The sequence below is a fragment of the Acanthisitta chloris genome, unplaced genomic scaffold (assembly GCF_000695815.1).
Source record: "Acanthisitta chloris isolate BGI_N310 unplaced genomic scaffold, ASM69581v1 scaffold676, whole genome shotgun sequence".
NCBI lineage: Eukaryota > Metazoa > Chordata > Aves > Passeriformes > Acanthisittidae > Acanthisitta > Acanthisitta chloris.
The window spans coordinates 52,136-71,704 of NW_008676286.1; the positions used below are offsets into that span (position 1 = coordinate 52,136).

General features: G+C 38.4%; 1 protein-coding gene across 1 annotated transcript; it reads right to left on the reverse strand.

The window, feature by feature from the left end:
- Window positions 1-1,455: 1,455 nt before the first annotated feature.
- SULF1 (sulfatase 1) lies at window positions 1,456-19,271 on the reverse strand. The gene is made up of 11 exons (XM_009076058.1): window positions 19,199-19,271; window positions 16,544-16,825; window positions 13,166-13,412; window positions 11,020-11,116; window positions 10,840-10,934; window positions 9,557-9,622; window positions 8,884-9,056; window positions 8,036-8,178; window positions 7,810-7,933; window positions 6,865-6,898; window positions 1,456-1,634 (listed from the first exon to the last, which is right to left on the reverse strand). Exons 1-11 carry the CDS (start codon window positions 19,269-19,271, stop codon window positions 1,604-1,606), a joined length of 1,365 nt encoding a protein of 454 aa, XP_009074306.1. The 3' UTR covers window positions 1,456-1,603.
- Between the last annotated feature and the right edge of the window lie 298 nt (window positions 19,272-19,569).

Sequence of the window (19,569 nt, forward strand, 5' to 3'; positions counted from 1 at the left end):
GAGCGACAAAAGCATTTATGTATTGATGTAAACCTTTCTACCAGTACCAGCAAAAAAAAAAAAAAAGAAAGGTAAAAAAAAATTAATGGAATTTTAATACTGACAATATCAACATATAGGAAAACAATCCAATTTAAACAAATCCTTCTACAGTTAACAATCATTAGCCATACCTTTCTGAGAGTAAATTTAAATAAAGTAACAAAAACATGCAATATTTTTTCTAAAATAATATTCAAAGAGTCTGTTTCCACAATCTGTGCTGTTTACCTCTTTCCTGTCAATCTGTTTATTGGTTTCACATTGTCATGAGACAACAAGCAAACTAAGAGCCTGTAAGGTTCTAGATTCATAAACAGTATGGCATACAGATTTTAAAAGTGCATTTTACTTAAAAGTGTGACATTAGGAATTGCCAGTTGTTAAAATAACTCATGAAAAAGATATTATACAGGCATGCTGGGTGGACTGAAACACTTGCTCATGGTGGGATCATTTGGAAATAGAGAAAGTAATTCGAACATCCTCTTCAAAAAAAATAAATTTAGCTTTCAGAGAATGTGCTACTGCACTTGAAAGTTAGCACTATTTCTTTTAATGAAAAACTGGAAATCTTGCTTCCTAGCAGGGAGAATTACAGTGAAAGCATGTGCATGTGAATAAAAAAAATGCACACAGGCAAATACTGAACTGGGCTCAATTTAGCTGCAACACATTTCTACAATAAACATGGAATGTCAGTGTCATGATTACCTTTATTAGTTTGCTAGTAAGAAAAAGGAGAACCTATTTAATGGTTTACAACTTGATCTAATCCAAGGAGGGTGGAGCTGAGGCACTGCCTTCTACATTCAGGATTTGTGAACTTTCTCCTGCAAGACTCTGTTCTGTTTTTTTTAAGAAAGTTCCTGTTTTCTGAGTACCCATAGGTGAATCCCAAATGGATATATTTACAGCCTGATGAATGAGGGGTTCATCAGACCTTATGGGCAGATACATTTGATCTTCAAATATATCTTCCACAGTGTCACTATCCTGATGAGTGTTTTTTTGAGGAATGCTGATGGGCTGTAGCATGAAGCTATGCCGGGACTCCAACTCTATCAAACCGTTTCCGCTGAAATCCATATCAAAACGGTCTGATTCTTTATCCTCCATCCATTTTTCAGCTTGATGACTATTTCTCCAGTGTGCATCATTCAAATGACCTTTCTCAGGAATATCATTGTTTAATTCAAGTTTCCTCTCCTGACTTAAATTCACCGTGCTCAAAGCAAGGGCTTCAAAGTCCATTGGCACAATAAGCTGCAACTCTTCTGTGGTCTGGCCACTCGATTCTTCAGCAGAAGTCATTTCCACCAAGGTAAATGGCACGGATGATTCGTCCCCATCCCCATTGCTTCGAGCAGTGTTAGCCTTGTCTGTTTTATTTTGCTGGTAGTAACTGTTCAGCAGTGCAAACATTCTATCTACATCCTTCAAGTAATTAGTCCAGTCAGCCAGACTAAGTCTAAAGTTGTATCTGTATTCATACACACTTTCATTCACACTGTACAAGTCTTCCAGTCCTTGCCAGTCAATGTCGCCAGTGAAACTGGGCAGGTTAGCCTTCCCATCCATCCCATAACTGTCCTCTGTTGAAAGAAAGAATAAAGCCTAATGGTGAACACTATTAAAAGTGCAAGCAAAGTTTCCATGTGTTTCTATTCCGATTTGCTTGAAAGCACCACTGTTCATAAAGTAGGTAGCTCAAAACGCAAGATGTTCCACCTCTTCCGTCATCAGATGAATGGTTCTGACCTTGGGTATGTTCACAGCTCCTGCTAAACACACAGCAAGAACCCCCAGTCTCCTGCTACATCCTCAGGCTGATTTGAAAAGAACAAAATCTAGTCTAATGGGGCTTGTCTGATATTTCAAGGTAGAAAAATCATTTCAATACACAAATAATCCATTCACCTTTCTTGAACACTTCAACAAGATACGCAAGAACCAAACGATGGTTAAGTGTAAAAGATGGGACTAACTCTGAAAGCCATTAGTGATCTGAACTTCAATGCCAACATGAATTTGGTTTCTGAGTAGCTTAAGACATTTGGTCCACAAACCAACCAGACACATTTTATTTAATAAATGATAGCTAAAGTTAGTTTTAATCTATTTTGCAAACCTTAATTTTAATTTACATGGAGTAAATAGCAGAAATAAAAGCTGTAAAAATTTGGTGTGAATTAATTTATAGGACGGCACCACTTTGTAAAATAGCGTTAAAATACACAGAGATAGAGAATCTTCTAAAGATTTTGGTTTTTTGAAAGAAAATATCTAACAGCTTTATCTAATAATAAGTCTGACTAAAGACCATATGAGTCTAAAGTAGCAATGGAGCTGCATTTTTTATTGATCACAGCCAGAAAACACAAAAACATGAAGGAAACCTGTTTCCAAAATATTTTCAAAAGTCACTACAGTAACTATAGTGACTCAGATTATCAGCCGTGTTGTGAAGCCTATTCTATATTGACAAGTAACACTGAACAGCACTTTTTTATTTAATTCACTGTTCAGACTGAGTTCAGTCTGAAGATTTTATCAACAAAGAGGTCTACAAGGAAAAACTAATCAGGCAATGCAAAAGTCTGTCGGGGAAAGTGACAAATATGTCCTTACAAATGATATTGCAGGCAATCTTTAGTGATTAATTAACTGATATAATTTATTATCTTTCTGAAAATTGTACAGGCAGGTAGGCTAGTAGCAATTGCCTTGAAAGTTCAAGTGGCTATAGTCCAACAGCATGAACTGAGCTTAAATATTCATCTATATTGAGCCCTTCATTCCTACAGTTGGTTCTTGGCTTCTCCATAAATTTGTTTGCATTTTACTTTGCCCTTTCTCATTATTCAAGTGAAAGAGAAGATACAACTTCTGTCTATCATAGCATATATTCTTTGCTTCTTTACTAGGTTGGTATTTCATAGTGCAAAGAACTTCTCCAACATTTAGTCCATCATATGGAAAGACAGAAAAATACCATTATGGTCAGAAAAACCCTGGAGATTTTCTTATGATATGGGAACTTATTCTGTTCACACCAAAAGGAGACCACTGTCTTTACTTGAAAACACTTGAGTCTTTGCTCTTAATTGATATTTTCTCACTTCATGCAATTGTAAATATTTTACAAAACAAAATTTTAATAATTTACTTTTTTGAAATCAAGTTCTAGTTTTTTTGAAATCAAGTTCAAGTTGTTTTTTTTTTTTGCAAACACTTGGCAAACTTCCTGTTCCAGGAAGAAACACAAGCTTTTGGAATTTGGTAGAAGAACTATGAGAGAGTGTCTTCCTTCTTTCTTTTCCTGAGGTAGAAAAGAGAAATGAAATCATGGCATGATTTGTAGGCCACCTTTGCAAGTCAAAATATGGCTAATTTGTTTCCTGAAACAAAAAGTAATTAAATACTGCAGAGGTTTCAAGAAAGAAGTCTTACTATTCCCGTGCTGAGAGGCATAAAGAGCCCTAGAAACATCATAGAGAGGGATGCTTTTTCAAGGAATTTAGTTAACAAACCCTCTAAGATATTAACCACCCTGCAAATGCAAGGGTATTTAAATTTTGGTCTGCTATTATTTCTATTGAGAGTTTCTTTGCCATGTCAGAGCTGGTATAGGAAAACAAATTGTGGTGAGAACAGTCAGTGGCCAAAGCAGTTTGGAATGCTAAGGCAGAAACTGAAACAGGAGTGGTACCACTTGACTTGTAAGAGATTTGGGGATGCATCAGGACAGTGGGGAGCAAAGGAGAAGCCAGAGAGGTGCCTTTGTGCCCAGGAGAGCCTTTGCTGCCCATCCATGGCAGTGTGAGAGAGGGCTGAGCTGAGCAAGCTGGAGTGGCAGGGTGGGCAATGGGGAAGTCTGGGTACCAGAGGAGAGAAGCAGGGTTTCTCAGGAGCCTCAGCAGCAGGAAAATGGGGCTGAGCTGCAGAGGAGTAAGATCAGCAAGGAGTTTGCTGTAGTCCTACAAAATAGCTGAAAGCCTGAGTCAGAGCTCCATGATTCTTCATGCTAGATGTTTTCTTTGCCTTTTATATGTGGCACTGTTTCTGCAGTCTCAAAGGAGTTTCACAGTTGGCAAGACACTGGCCATTGTTTTGTGATCTTCATGTCAAGCAGAAGAAAATAACTTATTTGAACATATAGGACAGAGGCAACTTGCATTCATATATGTTAAACAAATAGGAAAGCAAAGTCTTGAGGTCCTAGGTCTGACTATGCTGATTGACTAAGCAAGTCACCTCACAGCTTAATTCCACAACTTGCAGTAAGCGTGAAATGTTTCTCACTGAAATTAAAGCAGACAGAGGGAAGAAGAGAGGAAAGAAAAGGTTTTCTCCTGCAAGAAATTTCATTACAAACATGTGTGAAACGGGAAGCGCAGATGAGTTGCATTTGAGTAACAGTACAGCAGTGGTTTCCTTGAACGATATTTTGGAATTTCTCAGCTGTAACACACACCCAGAAGAGAGAAAAAGTGTTGTTAACTGTTCACAGCAAAACTTGTTCAGTTTTTTGGTTTGCTTGTTTGTTTATAAATCAAGCATTAATTAAGCTTTACTCTCCATTTAACACACTCCAGAGTTCTATGATTCCATATGTGGCTGTGTTGTCTCAAAACTAATAAGAGATTTGAATACCTCTCCACTGGGACTAAAGTCAAGTAGCTACAATCATATCCTTAGTGGCTTTGAAAAGCTTCAGACAAACAGGGGAGGAGAGAAGAATGTGCAGTTCCCACATCTTGTAACCAACCATGTCTTCAGAACCACATCCTGTCCATCAAAGGACATAGATGACACCAGTTCTTCCCTGCTGAAGCTCTCCCTGTGTGTTAAGCAAGCAGCACTATACAGGCTGTTCCCATACAGACCTGTTGTCCCAGTATTTTAGTTGTGACACAGGTAGTGCTGTACTAACTCAGGCCATTTTGAACTGGTCTGAGTGGAGACACTGCACAGTCTGAAGGAAGCCCAAGGGGCAGTTAGATGACTTGGCAGCATAGGGCATTTCCATTCTTATTTCCCTTGTTTCTCTGCAGGCATCAAGAAAAGGATCCTCCAAGAGATTGTTTTAATGATTTCTGATAAATTATAATTGTTAATTTAATTTTTATTTGTTTGTTTTAGAAAAAAAAAATCCAGCAACATGGGGTTTGAACAAATATGTTGAACCAGGTCATCTGTGTATATTGAGAAACTGGGTGTCTGGAGCATAATGGCACAGAGCAATATTGCTTGTGTTATACCATACCTGCTATATATCCCAGTAGCAAAATGTTTATTTTATGTTCTGTTGGTACCAGAATTTAAAATGTTTTCAATACTAAAGAGCATAGCAAGATACAACTTACAGATTAATCCTGTATGCTCTACTATTTCATGCAATCCTACAATTCAAAAATGCCATTTCTGTTAGATCTGTAGTTAAACTGAGGAATGCTGACAAGAATGCCTTCTAATGAAAGAATTTAAAAGCATAATTACAGGGATTATTTTCTATCATTGTAGTAACCAGTTCCCACCAGGCTGTAACAAGCAATGCAAACAGCAGGAAATAACCAAATGAAAGCTTATCATTTTCTTAGATCCCAAAACTACTCAAGTGCAAAGCTACAAAGTTGGCTGTAAAGAAAAATTTGCTGCTTAAATTGAAGATTAATAAAACATTGAAATCCATTAGCTTAATTGTTCCCTGGCTGCTGGAAACTAATGACAAGGTTCTTTGCAGAAGACCCCATGATAAAAGTTTCACATAGACTTGTGTACCCCTTGGACCCAGTTTACTTTATAGGTAAGCAATGTCTATGAGGAGCTACTCCTCCAAAGCACATAGAGATGAAAATGTATAAAACTGCGAAACTGTGAAAAGGAGTCACGTTTAAATATGACACTCGACAGATATTAATCTGTTTTTCACCCTGGGGACAAGTACTGCTCAATGAACAGCAAGTGCAGTACTGCTAAACCCCGAGCCTCTTCAGGTTTTTGCTTTATGTTTGACTGGTTTCTCCACTATGATACACAAAGCTCTGCATGATAAACAAGTAGATGCAATAAGGGTACTTGAAAACAGAAAAATATACTTACAAACAGCCATCTTTTAGGTATAGGGCATTAGGTATAAAAAAACCTCAGCTGGTGTCTTTCCTCAGTTCAAATAATACAAGCTTTCAAGGAAATTTCATTTCATGCTTGTCTGATCTGGTTTGAAAGCATCAACCTCACAGACCAAAAGAGCCTCAACTTTCTGCCACACTTGTATTGAACAGTCTTCTGCTGGCATCTGAGCACATGCTGCTCACACTGAACACTGCTTTTGCTTAAAGCAGCATTTGCAACCATTTCCTAAAGCCAGTGAGAAGATTTTACTTTACTTCTATAGGTTTGATTAGGTTCTTTCTCAGAAAGCTTTTTAAGCACATTTGAAGTACATTTACAAAGCAGCTGTACAGACTTCCTAAAGAAAACAATTAAAATGCCTTCTGACCCATCCAAAATCAACCCAGCAACAGAAAAGCAACTCAAAAGAGGTGATTCTTTTTGTGTCATTTCCCCTGGGTAAACATCTAAGAAATACAGGCATGAAATATGAGCTGTATGGTCTTGCTATGACAATGAGCTACGTTAAATGCAGAATGGTAGGTCTAAGAAACAACGGCCAAGTTCAGTGTAGAGTAGTTAGAAAATGCATGCACCAAAAGCTATGCTGTGTGCAACATGGCAGGATAGTGACATTAGTTGAAATGGACTGGAGTCATGCAATTATTTGGAAAGAAGCTGCTGAGGAGAACAAAAAAGTGTGGATACCTGTGTGGATCATAGCTTCCTCCATCTTTATTTCCTGATATAGGAAAATACAAGAGTAATTTTTGTTAGTGTTTAGAACTTGTAAAACCATTCACAATGTAGTTTTCCATGCACAGCATCTAATTCCTAAAAAGAAATGTACTGTGTTAAATAAAGACAGAGCTGCAGTCCAACAAAGATTTCCTGGAAGTTTTATATAAAAGAACTGAAAAACCAAGGTTTTTCAAAAATAATAAAATGCCCAAACAATTAGGTATTTGAAAAAAAAAAAAGAAACATTTGTAGACGAAGAAAGAGATACAAAGATGCAACACCACAAATTATGTAGAAGGGAAAATTCCTGTAGAAAAACCCACCCCAATATTCAATCAATCAAACGTAAGTGCAGTGAATTCCAGAGATATGAAGTAAAAATACCAGCTATTTTTGTACTCAGAGACTCTTGTAAAGAAATAGTGCTTTCTTCAAAGATGGAGGAGACTACTGCTGATAAGAAGTTTGCAACGTTAAGTCTCAGTTGTGGTATAGAGCCTGAAGTTGCCCACATGGGCAGGCAGCAGTTGGAATAAACACAGGATCTAATACCTCACCTGCTACTGGGAGGCAAAAACTAACAAAATAAACCCTGCAACAGAGAAGAGAGTTATGACTATGAAGATCTGCATGTGCTTGTTATCAATTAGCTCCAATAATGTAATATCCTTTCTGCAGCATTTCTGTCAAATGATGTTGTCTGCCATCAATATCTATCAAGAATAACCTGTGCAAACTTGCAAAGAAGCTTCTTGGTCATGCAGTTGTGCAGGATGGTGTATGTGGATCATTCCAAACTATTCAGAGCAACACTTAGGAGGGTAACACTTCATGGATACATTTACTACTTAAGTATATATATTAAAAAAAAGAGAATAAAATGGAAATAAACACTTCTGTTTTTTCTTGTACCTGTTTCAAGTCCCTTCGGCCTTGGATTGCACTGCTTATAACCTTGACAACTTCGCAGTTCCATTAGCTGTATGTGTAATTGATTCAAAATGCCTCTTTCCACTGTGTGTACTGTATTGGTCAGCTGAGAAAGAGAGGAATGAAGGGAATCAATACTTGTTAACAGAAATAAAACACCCTAGAGGAGTCTAGTGAGTAACATTTTGTAACAGGGAAAGGGGTTTACCTGATAGGGATCAGTGTTCATATCAAAATATTCCAAGAAGCCAGTTGCAAACTCACAAAAGAGAAAATTGTGGGTGTCATTGACTGTTCGCAAACACCAGTAAGTGTTGTTATTTGAGCTTGTGCAAGCACAGAAAGAGCCCACTGTAATTAAAGAAACAAGTTTTTAGTTCTCAGTGGAAAATAATATGCTTATTTCTTCTACTAGTATCTTCAATTCCGATCACAAAATATTCACATTGCTGTAGACTGCAATATGAGAACTGTTTTCATAACTGTTTGCTACTCCACAGCTAAAAAGTAAGTAGCCAATTTAGCAGAAGTCTTAGCACAATCAGAACAGATTATCACTAGGAGACAATTTCTTCTCCAAATGTAACATTGTTCTTAGCAAATTTTCTGCTTGGAGTCAAATGTATTGTAACTTCATCATCATCTGATCTTGAAGTTTTGGAAGGGAAGTTTTCAATCACTTTTCTTTCTCCACCATCAGAGATGAGGAAGGCAAATTTAATGCAGATGACTGAGGAATGACAAAGCATGCCTCAACTGGATAGTTATCTATATACCCTGAAGTTTAACAGGACTTAAAACATCTTTTACCTCTAGTATTTTGTTCATATACACCAGGTGAGTGCTACACAGTTGTGATTTTGAAATTGTTTTAGAATACAAAAAGTGCAGATAATGAGAAGAATTCATAATGGGTATTATCTGCATTTTCTTTTATGTGCTGATGTTTGTGATAGCATTAACAATCAAAATAATGCTCTGATTGCATGAAGTGGAAAAAATGTAGTACAGCAGAGGATAACCTAGATCATGTCTGTAGGTGGACATAAGACTTACAGTTCCAGAATGGAGCTGTTTGCCAGTGGTTGTTGTCATGGGTAAAACACGTCAGCCCAGGAAGGCTACACTCGTCTCCTTTCTTCTGCCGCTTTTTCCCCTTCCTTTCCTTCTTCCTTCTCCGGTTCTCTTTGAACAGCTGCAGTTTGCCATCCACTTCCTGTGCTGCTTCTCTGTTCAGAGGGAAAGTTGGACATGGCTGACTAAGAACAGTCTCTGGTTAAGAACTGCACTAGCAGGTTTTATGTCTTTCTCGCTTTTTTAAAGATTGGAGAATGAGAACATGACCTTCTAGCTCAGCTTCCGCCCCAGCTGTTAAGACAAGGTGTTCCCTTCAGCAAGCATGAGAAATGATGCACTGCTGCATTTAGGTTTAGCTGGCTCTTTTAAAAACCATTGATCAGATTCTGAAATTCTTATTTTAATCCATCTTCTATCACTATGTTTTAAAAATACTATACACAAACTTTGACAAGTCTGTCCAAAACTACCGAATGTTTCTTGTGAGAGCTTGCTACATTTGACCTTTACTTTGTCTCACCTTCTTCCTTCCTCTCTTATGAAAAACAACAACAAACCCCCGGAAAAAGCAAGCACCAAATCCCCTAAATTGGATTTTGCCAGTTACCAAAAAAAGCCACCTCTGAGAATGAGAGGATAATAACAATCTTACTTGAAGGGATGAAGATGGCTCTTGAGCTTCTCTTGGGCCTTTACCCCTTTCTCTTTGTTGTAATAGCTACAGGGAAAAATATTAGGAATTATTAAGTTAAAACCAAACCATTTAAGTTAAAACCAGCAACATATTGTCTTTGATATTTTCTTAAGGAACTATACAGTATGACTTACAATTTTCACTTCATTTAAGGAAGTTATATCTCTGTGAATGATCCTATGCTAAGTTATAGCATAACTACAGCTGGATTCAAATCAGTTAGTAGAATACAAATATATTTAATTTTAAAATGTTAGTATCTTCTTGTGGCTCACAGTAGCTTCTACTTGTATCTAACTAAAATAAGTATCATAGAATCATAGAATTTTAGGAGTTGGAATGGACTTACAGATCATGTAGTCCCAACCCCTTCTGCCATGGGCAGGGACACCTCCCTACCGGACCAGGCTGCTCATTTGCCTCACCCAACCTGGCTTTGAGCACTGCCAGGGCTGGGGCAGCCACTACTTCCCTGGGCAACCTGTTCCAGTGCGTAAAAAACTTTCCTAATACCTAGCCTAAATTTGCCCTTCTTCAATTTGAACCCATTACCCCTTGTCCTATCACTGCAGTTCCTAACAAAGTGCCCTCTCTGACTCCCTTGTAGGCCCTTCAGATACTGATAGACTACTATGAGGTCTCCATGCAACCTTCTCTTCTCCAGGCTGAACAGTCCCAAATTCCTCAGCCTGTCCTCATAGGGGAGATGCTCCATACCTCTTGTCAACTTTGTGACCTCCTCTGGACTTGCTACAACAGTTCCATGTCCTTTTTATGTTGAGGGCACCAGAACTGTATGCAGTATTCCAGGTGGGGTCTCACAAGAGCAGAGTAGAGTGGGAGAATCCCCTCTACCTGCTGGCCACACTCCTTTTGATGCAGCCCAGGATTCAGTTGGCTCTGTGATGAGCTTCTCATGCACCATCATGCTTAAGGCTCTCTTCTCATTGCTGGTCTCAATTACTTCCTCACTCAGCCTGTAGGTGTGCCTGGGATTGCCATGACCCAGATGTAGGACCTTGCACTTAATTTTGTTAAACTTCATGAGGTTTGCATTGGCCCACCTTTCAGGCTTGCAAGGTCTCTCATACAGTAGGTCCCTCATACCTCAACAAGTAGCTACAGTGGTTATAAATATCAATAAAGCTTAGGTTCTTTATTTTCACTCTCAAAAAAACCTGGAATATGTGTAAACCTTAGAAAACAGTGTAGTTTTCAGTATTGAATGCCATCTCTCTTACCTCTGTTTACTACAATCACATTCATCTGGTTTTCTTCTTTTTAGGTGCCCTCTAACTTCCCGCAAATTCTTAATTTTGTCTTGGAGAGCTTCGATCTGCAGAGAGTATTTCTGAATCAGAATTATTCTTTGAAAAAGTGTCAGTGCAAAGACTGCACTCAGATTTTAAAATACCTCTTACCTCCTTATCAATATAAGCCTTGTGGTCCTTCCAGGCTCTGGCAGATTGGTACAGCTCCCTCTCACAGTGAATAGTGTCATTTGGGAGCATAAAACATCTGTAGACATGAGTTTAACAAATAGGAAAAAGAAAGTAATTGATTTCCTAGTTGCCAATCCGTTTTTTATCTTCCTTCCAACTTTCTTAATTGATTGTTTTTTACATCCTGTTAATAAATAAATAAACTCTACAAGGTTTTCTTATGTAGACTTAATAAAATTAATAACTGCTTCTATCTGTTTTCTCTGGGGAAAAAAATCATCATCCATGACAGATGCTCTGTGTCTGCTAAGCAAAATTGCAATGGTAATGCCATCTTGGAAATTCTGAATCTATCAGAAATCAAACTGAAGGAAAAATCTGTTCAGAACATAAAGCCTCTTGTTAATTAAATGTGCCATTGCTTATTTAACCACCAGCTGCTGAGACATATATTCTTGCCACATGAATGTGACTCATCTTTCAAGCACGCAAAATGCTCAAGAGCATACAGTCAGTGGGCTGAAGATCAATGTAATCAATTAAGACCAATAAGAACCAAAGTTAGAGCAAAGAGTTCAAACAAGTGGTTAAAAAAAAAGCCAACAGAGTACTTGAGTTAAAAAATGGTGCAATGACAAAAATATTCCTAACAGTGTTTGAAAAAACAGCTCTACCAAGAGAAATAACCCAAACACATGAAAGACAGAGGAAGTGGTTTGAGATAGGAAAGACCAGCAGACTACAGGTTGTGTTTTCAGAGTTGCCATGCTGACAATTAGAAATTCTTTAATGAGGGAAATCTTCCAGTTTTAGAGACAGAACATTTATTGGGTCCTGCTTCATGAGAACCTTTCTTTTAATTTTTAGAAAAATAGCAGAAAGAAAGGTATAGATGTTTATCTCTTCCCACGTCATCCCGTTCTGCTTTTTTTTCTTCACTTGTAGAATTCTGAAAGCAAGACTGTATTCTGTAAAGGCCAAAACACTTTATGGAGAAGTAGCATTTTTTCCAGAAAACTATTTATACTTTTGTTAATTCCACAATTGGAAATTATCAATGTAAAAAAAATGGATAATTTTATTTATTTAAAACTAAGTTTATGTTTTCCTTAAAAAAAAAAAAAGAAAAAAGAGACAAATGGTGTTTATGTTTTAAGTACAACAAAAAGGATTAAATGGAGATTTTTGTTTCTTGTGTCTTCCTGGATTTTCAGGTCAATCATACCAGTTTTTTTAAACTATAAAATATTTTCAGATGTTTGCCTTTTCATTCAGATTTAGTGTAGGTTTCTTCAGGATCACAGAATCATAGAATGGTTTGGGTGGGAAGGAACTTTAAACACCATCTAGTTTCAAATCCTCTGCCATGGGCAGGGACACCTGCAACTAGACCAGGCTGTTCAGGGCCACATCCAGCCTGGCCTTTAACACTTCCAGGGATGGGACATCCATTGCTTCTCTGGGCAACCTTTCTGTGCCCTACTACAGTTCAAGTAAAGAATTTCTTTCCAATATCTAATCTAAATCTCTTTTAGTTTAAAATTGTTCCCCTTCATCTTACAATTTTCTGCCCATGTAAAATGTCACTCTTTTTTTTGTAAGTCCCCTTTGGGTACTGGAAAGCTGCTAGAAGGTGTCTTTTCCAGGCTGAACAGCCCCATCTCTCAGCCTGAATAAACAGGCCTAATGTATCTTAGCTGATGTTAGTGGCTGCAAACAACTAAGAATTAAGAACCATGATGTAACTGATCTAATCTGTCTTCATGAAGAGTGGGATTTCAGTCATTCCAAATTTAGGTCTCTAACCTGGTAGCCTAGACTTTATAAAGAACAACAGGAGCATCATGTTAATGGGGTGATTAGTCCATTTCAATAGAAAGGATAAATCTCCTTCTGGAGATGCCTACTCCTCCTCAACAACAAAACCTAAACTAGAGGCCTTCCTTTAAAATATGCATAATAAATATAAACAATTCCACTGACTAAAAAATACAATTCGGGTTTATCTATGCTCTATGACAACAGTTTTAAGTTCCTAAATATTGCATGGAGAGAGACAGAATGCAATTAAAAAATGAAGATTTCATTTTAAGGGAAAAAAAACCCACAGAAAAAGCAATCGTACTTGTGTGTCACTCTGACAGAGTTGGGTTGACCTATAACATCAGTGCCATCAGCGACCATTGCGTCACCTGCAGTACCAGCAGTTGCCTCTGCTTCTTCCTCATTTTCAGCATTGTGACGCTTGGTGATACTTCTGGTCTTTAACACCTGTAGTTCTTCTTCTTCCAGATTTATGTCATATATTTCACCTTCAAATTCCACAGACAAGGACCGGGTTTGGCGAGTGTGAACAAATCGGGGTTTGTATTCTGAAGCAGAACAAAGAAATACTCCCAGTTGAACATACATATCTATGTGAGCCATGCCATGAATACAGAATATATTCCAAAGAGTAAGAATGCTGTTCAGCAAAATCAGGTTATTTTTCATAGGACTTTATAGAAACTTATTTAATAATTTTTTGATAAATCATGATCCAAGCTTTCATGAGTAGCATGAATTTTTGATTGCTTCAAGGTTTGTATTTCATGTTAGTCTGATCTTATGCCACAGTTTGTATATCTTCAAATAAAATCAGTATCTCAGAAATCAGATATCTAGAAAGAGACACTGAAAAAAATATCAGACCACAGAATTAGAAACCACTTTAGAAAATTAAACCATTCAGTATGGTGAAACAAGGTCACCACCTGTAAATTGGCATGTCACACAAGTTTGACTTATGCTTTAGAATAAAAATGACTTTTTAAAAGGTTAATACCTTTCCCTTTTCAAAGGTAGGAATTAAAAGGGCAAGAATCCGTCATATATCAGTCTATATGTATCTGCATGTATCTATATGTATACATATACATATATTTTGACACACTCATCATCTGTATTTATGTGTGCAAGTCATAGACCATGAAAATATTGCTGCACTGCAGAACTACAGTGAGATTTATTACATCACTTTTACCCCTTGAAATCTCTGAGCTTAGCAGACTTAGGCAATTAACTCTTTGAGGGGTTTTTATGCTATGTACAAGAAGACCTGTGTTTGGGCTCAGTCTGAAAGACATTATACTCTTTACTTCTTTTGCTAAATGCATTTAACCCAAATCAAGTTGATAAAACTCACAGTCAACACCACACCAAACCATATTCTACACACAGAGAGCTGTAGAAATACAAAATTCAGCCTGTAAAAAGATCAGCTGTAGGGCATTTCCATTTGTTACGTCTATGCTGAGCACATCTATGCCACCTAACAATAATTCATGCAGCAGAATAAAACGGGAGCTATAAGAAAGTACTGCCTTTGGCAGGTAGTGTCAGTTCTACTGCAGCTTTTATGTTAGTGTCTTTTAGTGACTCACACTGAACAGTTTCTGCAAGAATCTTTTAGAAGTGCAGATAGTGAGTCTTATTCAACTCTTCATTCAAACCATCCTGTCCTAAACCGTTCCAGCAATTGCCTGCTGTCAGGTGAAAAAAAGGCTTCTCAGTCAAAGCAATGAAGACATTCATGTTCCTGAACAGAAAACCTCTTTCAAAGCATCCTTCTGATCTATGACCATATTGGTCTTTAACAAAATTATGCAGAAAGATTCTTAGGGTCAGATAGGACAATGCTTGCATTTAACAGCCTCTGATGATACGACTTGATCAAGCGACTGAAAGGTAGGATATATAAGCATCTCATCCATGTCATCTGAAGACTGAGGCCTGAACTAGTCATTCTCTTAACAATGTCTCATCTTCATGAGTATTTCCCTGCTCTACTCAGAGGAGTGTTAAGGCTGATTTGGAGGAAACAGAAGAGGGAAGAGGTATAAGAATGTTGTAAAGAAGAAAAGCGTAACAAAGGGACTTTTTCCAATCACTCCTTCAGATGTTTGCCATTGTTTCCCTACTTTCTCTCCTCAAGTAACTTCCCTCAGTCCCAGTCCCCATTCAGCCCTTGCTGGTGACACGGCAACACCTCTTTCCAAGGTACACAGTAGGTAACTCCCTTTGAAAATATCACTTGAGGGAACATTCCCCAGTTTGAGAATCACCCTGGCAGTCTGTGGTGTGTAGACTTTTCAGCAGAGGTCTGCCTGTACACACTGTGAGGTTCCTCAGATCACCATAAACAAATGGAAGAAATTGTGCTAAGACAGCATTTAGTCTGAATAATGAGACAACTTAAGACAGACAATACTGTGGTTGAATGTAAAAAGAATACCAGGGATTCTTGTTCACATCCAGAGTGGGGAAGTTTTTAAATCACGAAATATTTTGAATGATACTGACATTATTTTCTTATTTCATAGACATCTGTGCAGCATCTTCTAACTTCTCCATTTCTCATACAACTTCACTATCTTCTTGCTTTAAAGATCCATCTTAATTTTATTTCCCCAGTCTAGGATTCTAGTTAGAGAGCAGGAGAATACAGCCTAAGATCCAAGTCTGCCTCTGTTGCTATAGCTACAAAAGTTCACTGTAATCACTGGGCAGAGAAAAGAAAATACTCGCACCATTTGAAAGAATGGCTTCTTGTAAAAATCATTAGCAGAAACAAACGCATGTGCTACTGTCCTAAACCTCTCTTGTACAGTCCCTTCAGCCCACGCTCCACTAGAGGACACTGCAATCTCACTCGCGTCCCTGCAGAGATCTCGCTACAGACGCGCTGAGCAGTGAGAGCCCAGCAGTGTTTCAGTCTGAGAGCAGTGGGTAACAGATGTCTGCGGGATATCACCAAACAGCGAGTGAATTCAGCGTTAACAATGCAAGAAAACTCTTGCACTGGCCACCTTGGCAAGTAACGGCGCCGATTCACTCGCGGTGCCACGGGGCTGTCGTGTCTGAGCAGCGCGAGAGGTGGCACCAGAGCATCACCTCCACCACCACTCAGGGCCAGCCTAAGGACTCACAGCGATCCATAGAACGAATATTATTAGTGTTGCTATTACAAATCACGGAATGGTTTGCGTTGAAAGGGACATTAAAAGATTATCCAGTTCCAACCCCCCTGCCATGGGCAGAGACACCTGCCACTAGGCCAGGTTGCTCAAAGCCCCATCAAAACTGGCCTTGGACACCTCCAGGGATGGGGCACCCACAACTTCTCCAGGCAACCTGTTCCAGTGCCTCACCACCCTCACAGTATGGAATTTCTTCCTAACAGCTAACCCAAACCTACTCTCTTCCAGTTTAAACCCATTCCCTCATGTCCTATCTCTACATGCCCTTGTCTAAAGTCCCTCTTCAGCTTTAGGCCCCATCAGGTAACCTGTGTTACCCCTTTAGGTATTTATTACAGAGGCAATTATGTAGAACCTGACTACCAATTACAGATGTCTTCATTAGACACAGAGGTGAAAGCAAGAGCATACTGGTAGGACAATGCTCTGCTAGCCCTTTCCCCTTGCTCTCTGCCTCGGAGTCCAAGAGATCGAATAACACTTACTTTGCGCATTAGGATTTCTCAAGAACTGTCTTTGATTTTTTCTTTGGGTCCTGCTGTTTCGGTAATCAGCATCTCCACAGTTGCAGTCTTTGTCTTTCCCGCTGTACCCCCGGGAGTGTATGCTGCGGGTTCTTTTTCTGATGGCAAGGATGTCGCTAGACACCTTACACTTGTGAATTCGAAGTTTTCCGGAAGCATCCTCTGTGCACTGCCATTTCTGTGAGACAAGAAATGAAGATGATTTCTCAGCAGCCTTCCAAACCCCTGTTGCTTTCAGGGGGACTGCAAAACAAGACAGGCAAATTTCTTTAAAAATTTAACCAGTTGCTTAAATAACAAACTGAGAAGGGAAACAGAGAAGGGACCAAATTCACTCACATTCTTCCTAACATCTTTCTCATGCTAAGCAAACATAAGCCTGAATGGAACCACTGCAAATCTGCATAAGAAAATAAAACCCAGCCAAAAAAAAAGTGATATAAATCAAAAGTATCTAGACTAAACACATCCTTGAAAGGAGCAAGTAAAATATCTTAATTTACTGAGCCAAGGAGCACAGCTGTCAGGGCTGTTTTCATCAACTCTCTTTTTCTTAGAAAAAAGCCAAACTTTTTTTCTTTGTTCTGTGACTTGGAATTTCTAACATGATTCAGGGAAAAATAAAAAAAACCCACAGATGAAGAACTCGTTCTGTTGTAGGGTTCCCTGGAAAGAAAAGGACAAATTGTGGATGTGATCCACAGAAAGATACACAAACCACTCCCTACAGCTAGCAGGTGCAAGTGAGGAGAAGAACCTTAGGGACAAAAACCAAGAGATTATCTTGGATAAACTCCTTTGGATATTTAAGTCTTGAGATTTGTATCAGACATGGGAGGAAAAGGTGCAGTCTGGAAGGAGTACCTGTAAAAAGCATTGCATGTGTGCTGAATATCAGAGCAAGTGTGGGAGAATGAGAGGAAACAGAGGGCTTTTTTTTCCAGCTTGTCTGCACAATATCTGTCTGACTTGATTATCAACATCACTGAACCAGATGGAAGATTCCAGGTGCATTTTTCCAGTGGATTCCATTGCCTTCACATTTCAAATTAAAAAGCAACTGGGATTTTAATTTCCTTTCCACATCACACTGCCCTAAAAAAGCTAAATGTCATTTCAAAAAACCCATGTGTAGGTGCTGAGAGATCAGAGCTCCTTCGCTCATGCCCAAAGCTTGGCATATATGGCAATCACAATACACTACACAAACTAGGAAGACTGTGAAGATTTTAAGTCAGTAGTAGTCTGAATAACAATAGGGAGAACTAGGAATAGCTATGTTTATTTATAATTTTAATACAACTATAAATGACTATTACCCAGTGGGTTTTCTCCACTTTTGCATCTTAAGCCACAATGACCAGAGTTTGCACACAAAGCAATTAAGTTTGGCTGGATATTGTAAAGAAGAAAACTCAATAATGCTATTGATAACCGGAACATTTTAGCTGCAGTTTCAGGAAAGTTTACCTATAATGTGCCCTTTTTTTGGTTCCCATGACTGAATAGCATAAGTAGCTCTCTCTTGCCTCATTAATAATAGCAAAACAGCCAGATGCCAGTCCTAATGGAGTTCCCAGCTTAATTTCTGAAACGGACACTAATATCAGAGCATACACATTTCAGTAAGCTCCATTAACTAATGGCTGCTCTGGACTGTTTTGGGAATGCCATCATGCCGATTGAAGAATGAAGAAAGAAAACTAAGCCTCAGGTAGATTTGCTGACCTGATAACCTGAGGAATGAGCTGATGTGGCTCTGAATTGAAACACCATGAGAGCACTCTCTGGCCTAGCATGTGGGCTGAGACCAAAAGGGATCCCATGTTCAGAGACCTTGCCTGCAGATTGGCATGACTCTGGCCCCAGAACAGTAAGCCATATGTAAAAGGTCATTGACTTGACCAAGTCTGATGGCTGCCTGAGAAATTACACTCACGCCCAGACTTTCAGCGTAATCATACACTTACAAGCGACAATGTGACTTTCTACAAGTAAAGGTGCCCAAGAGCTGTAAAGCTTTGCAGATTATATTCTGTGTGCTCTTCCTATGGCAGCAAGAGATGATTTTTACAGGATAAGAGCTAACTGTACCACTATATTTCCTGCGTTTATTGGGTACGTGTTACAGTTATAAACACATGGCACTAGTTTTTAATGAGTCTCAAAAGCACCATTTTAAAGTAGAATAAATATTCTCTTTGTCTAGCATTAATTATAGCAAGAGGTTCTAGGAGTGGCTTCAATAACCATTTAGATCATTTTTAACAATATTATGACTAACACTGAAACAAGACTCCCTGTGTCTAGTATAAGCCAATAATAGTTCTCCATTTAAAACAGGGATTAAATGTGATTAATTTCCTCTTTTTTAATTTTATTTTTAATTTTACTTTAAAAAGTGTCATTGTAAAGACGCTTCAGAGTTCTAAGATGGAATTTTCAGTCTAACTTTCCTGAATCCGTGCCCATGCCAGTGTAATCAGGCACTGAGCATGCATTATGCAGTAAATCGTAATGGTCCCTCTGCTCATCTTTAGATCTATAAAATGCATTAATACACATAAAAAAAGATTCTGACTGATGCACTGCCCCTTCCCTTCCCCTGTTTTCTACCTTCCTTCCCGATATGAATACCAAACCATTCTTTGAAGTCCAGGACTATTAGGTTTGGTTTCTCAATCCCCATTTCTCTATCAATTAAAAAAAAACATTGGCATATACACAAACTAAATATGTCCTCATCAAATTTTAATTTGTATATATTTTATTATTTTCTTCATGTTTCTATTTCTTCTCATAGTGGTATTTCACAGGACACCTAAGCCAATCTAACAGCTCACTGTTGCCATAGGAATATGTGATAGTCCTTGCCTCTGGCTGCATGCTGGTTTACAGACCCCTGTGTTGATTTACTCTCACCTCAGTAAGAGAAAAGAGGACTAACTCAGAATTTAGAAACCAAAACTAATAGTAGAGAAAAAGCA

Excerpts from the sequence above, each read along its gene's own strand:
- SULF1 (XM_009076058.1), bottom strand. The coding sequence starts at position 19,271 with ATGGGGATTGAGAAACCAAACCTAATAGTCCTGGACTTCAAAGAATGG. Across the intron at positions 16,826-19,198 it reads TATTCATATCGGGAAGGAAG|TCCCCCTGAAAGCAACAGGG; the intron begins GTAGAAAACAGG and ends CTTGTTTTGCAG. Across the intron at positions 10,935-11,019 it reads AGGCTTATATTGATAAGGAG|ATCGAAGCTCTCCAAGACAA; the intron begins GTAAGAGGTATT and ends TACTCTCTGCAG.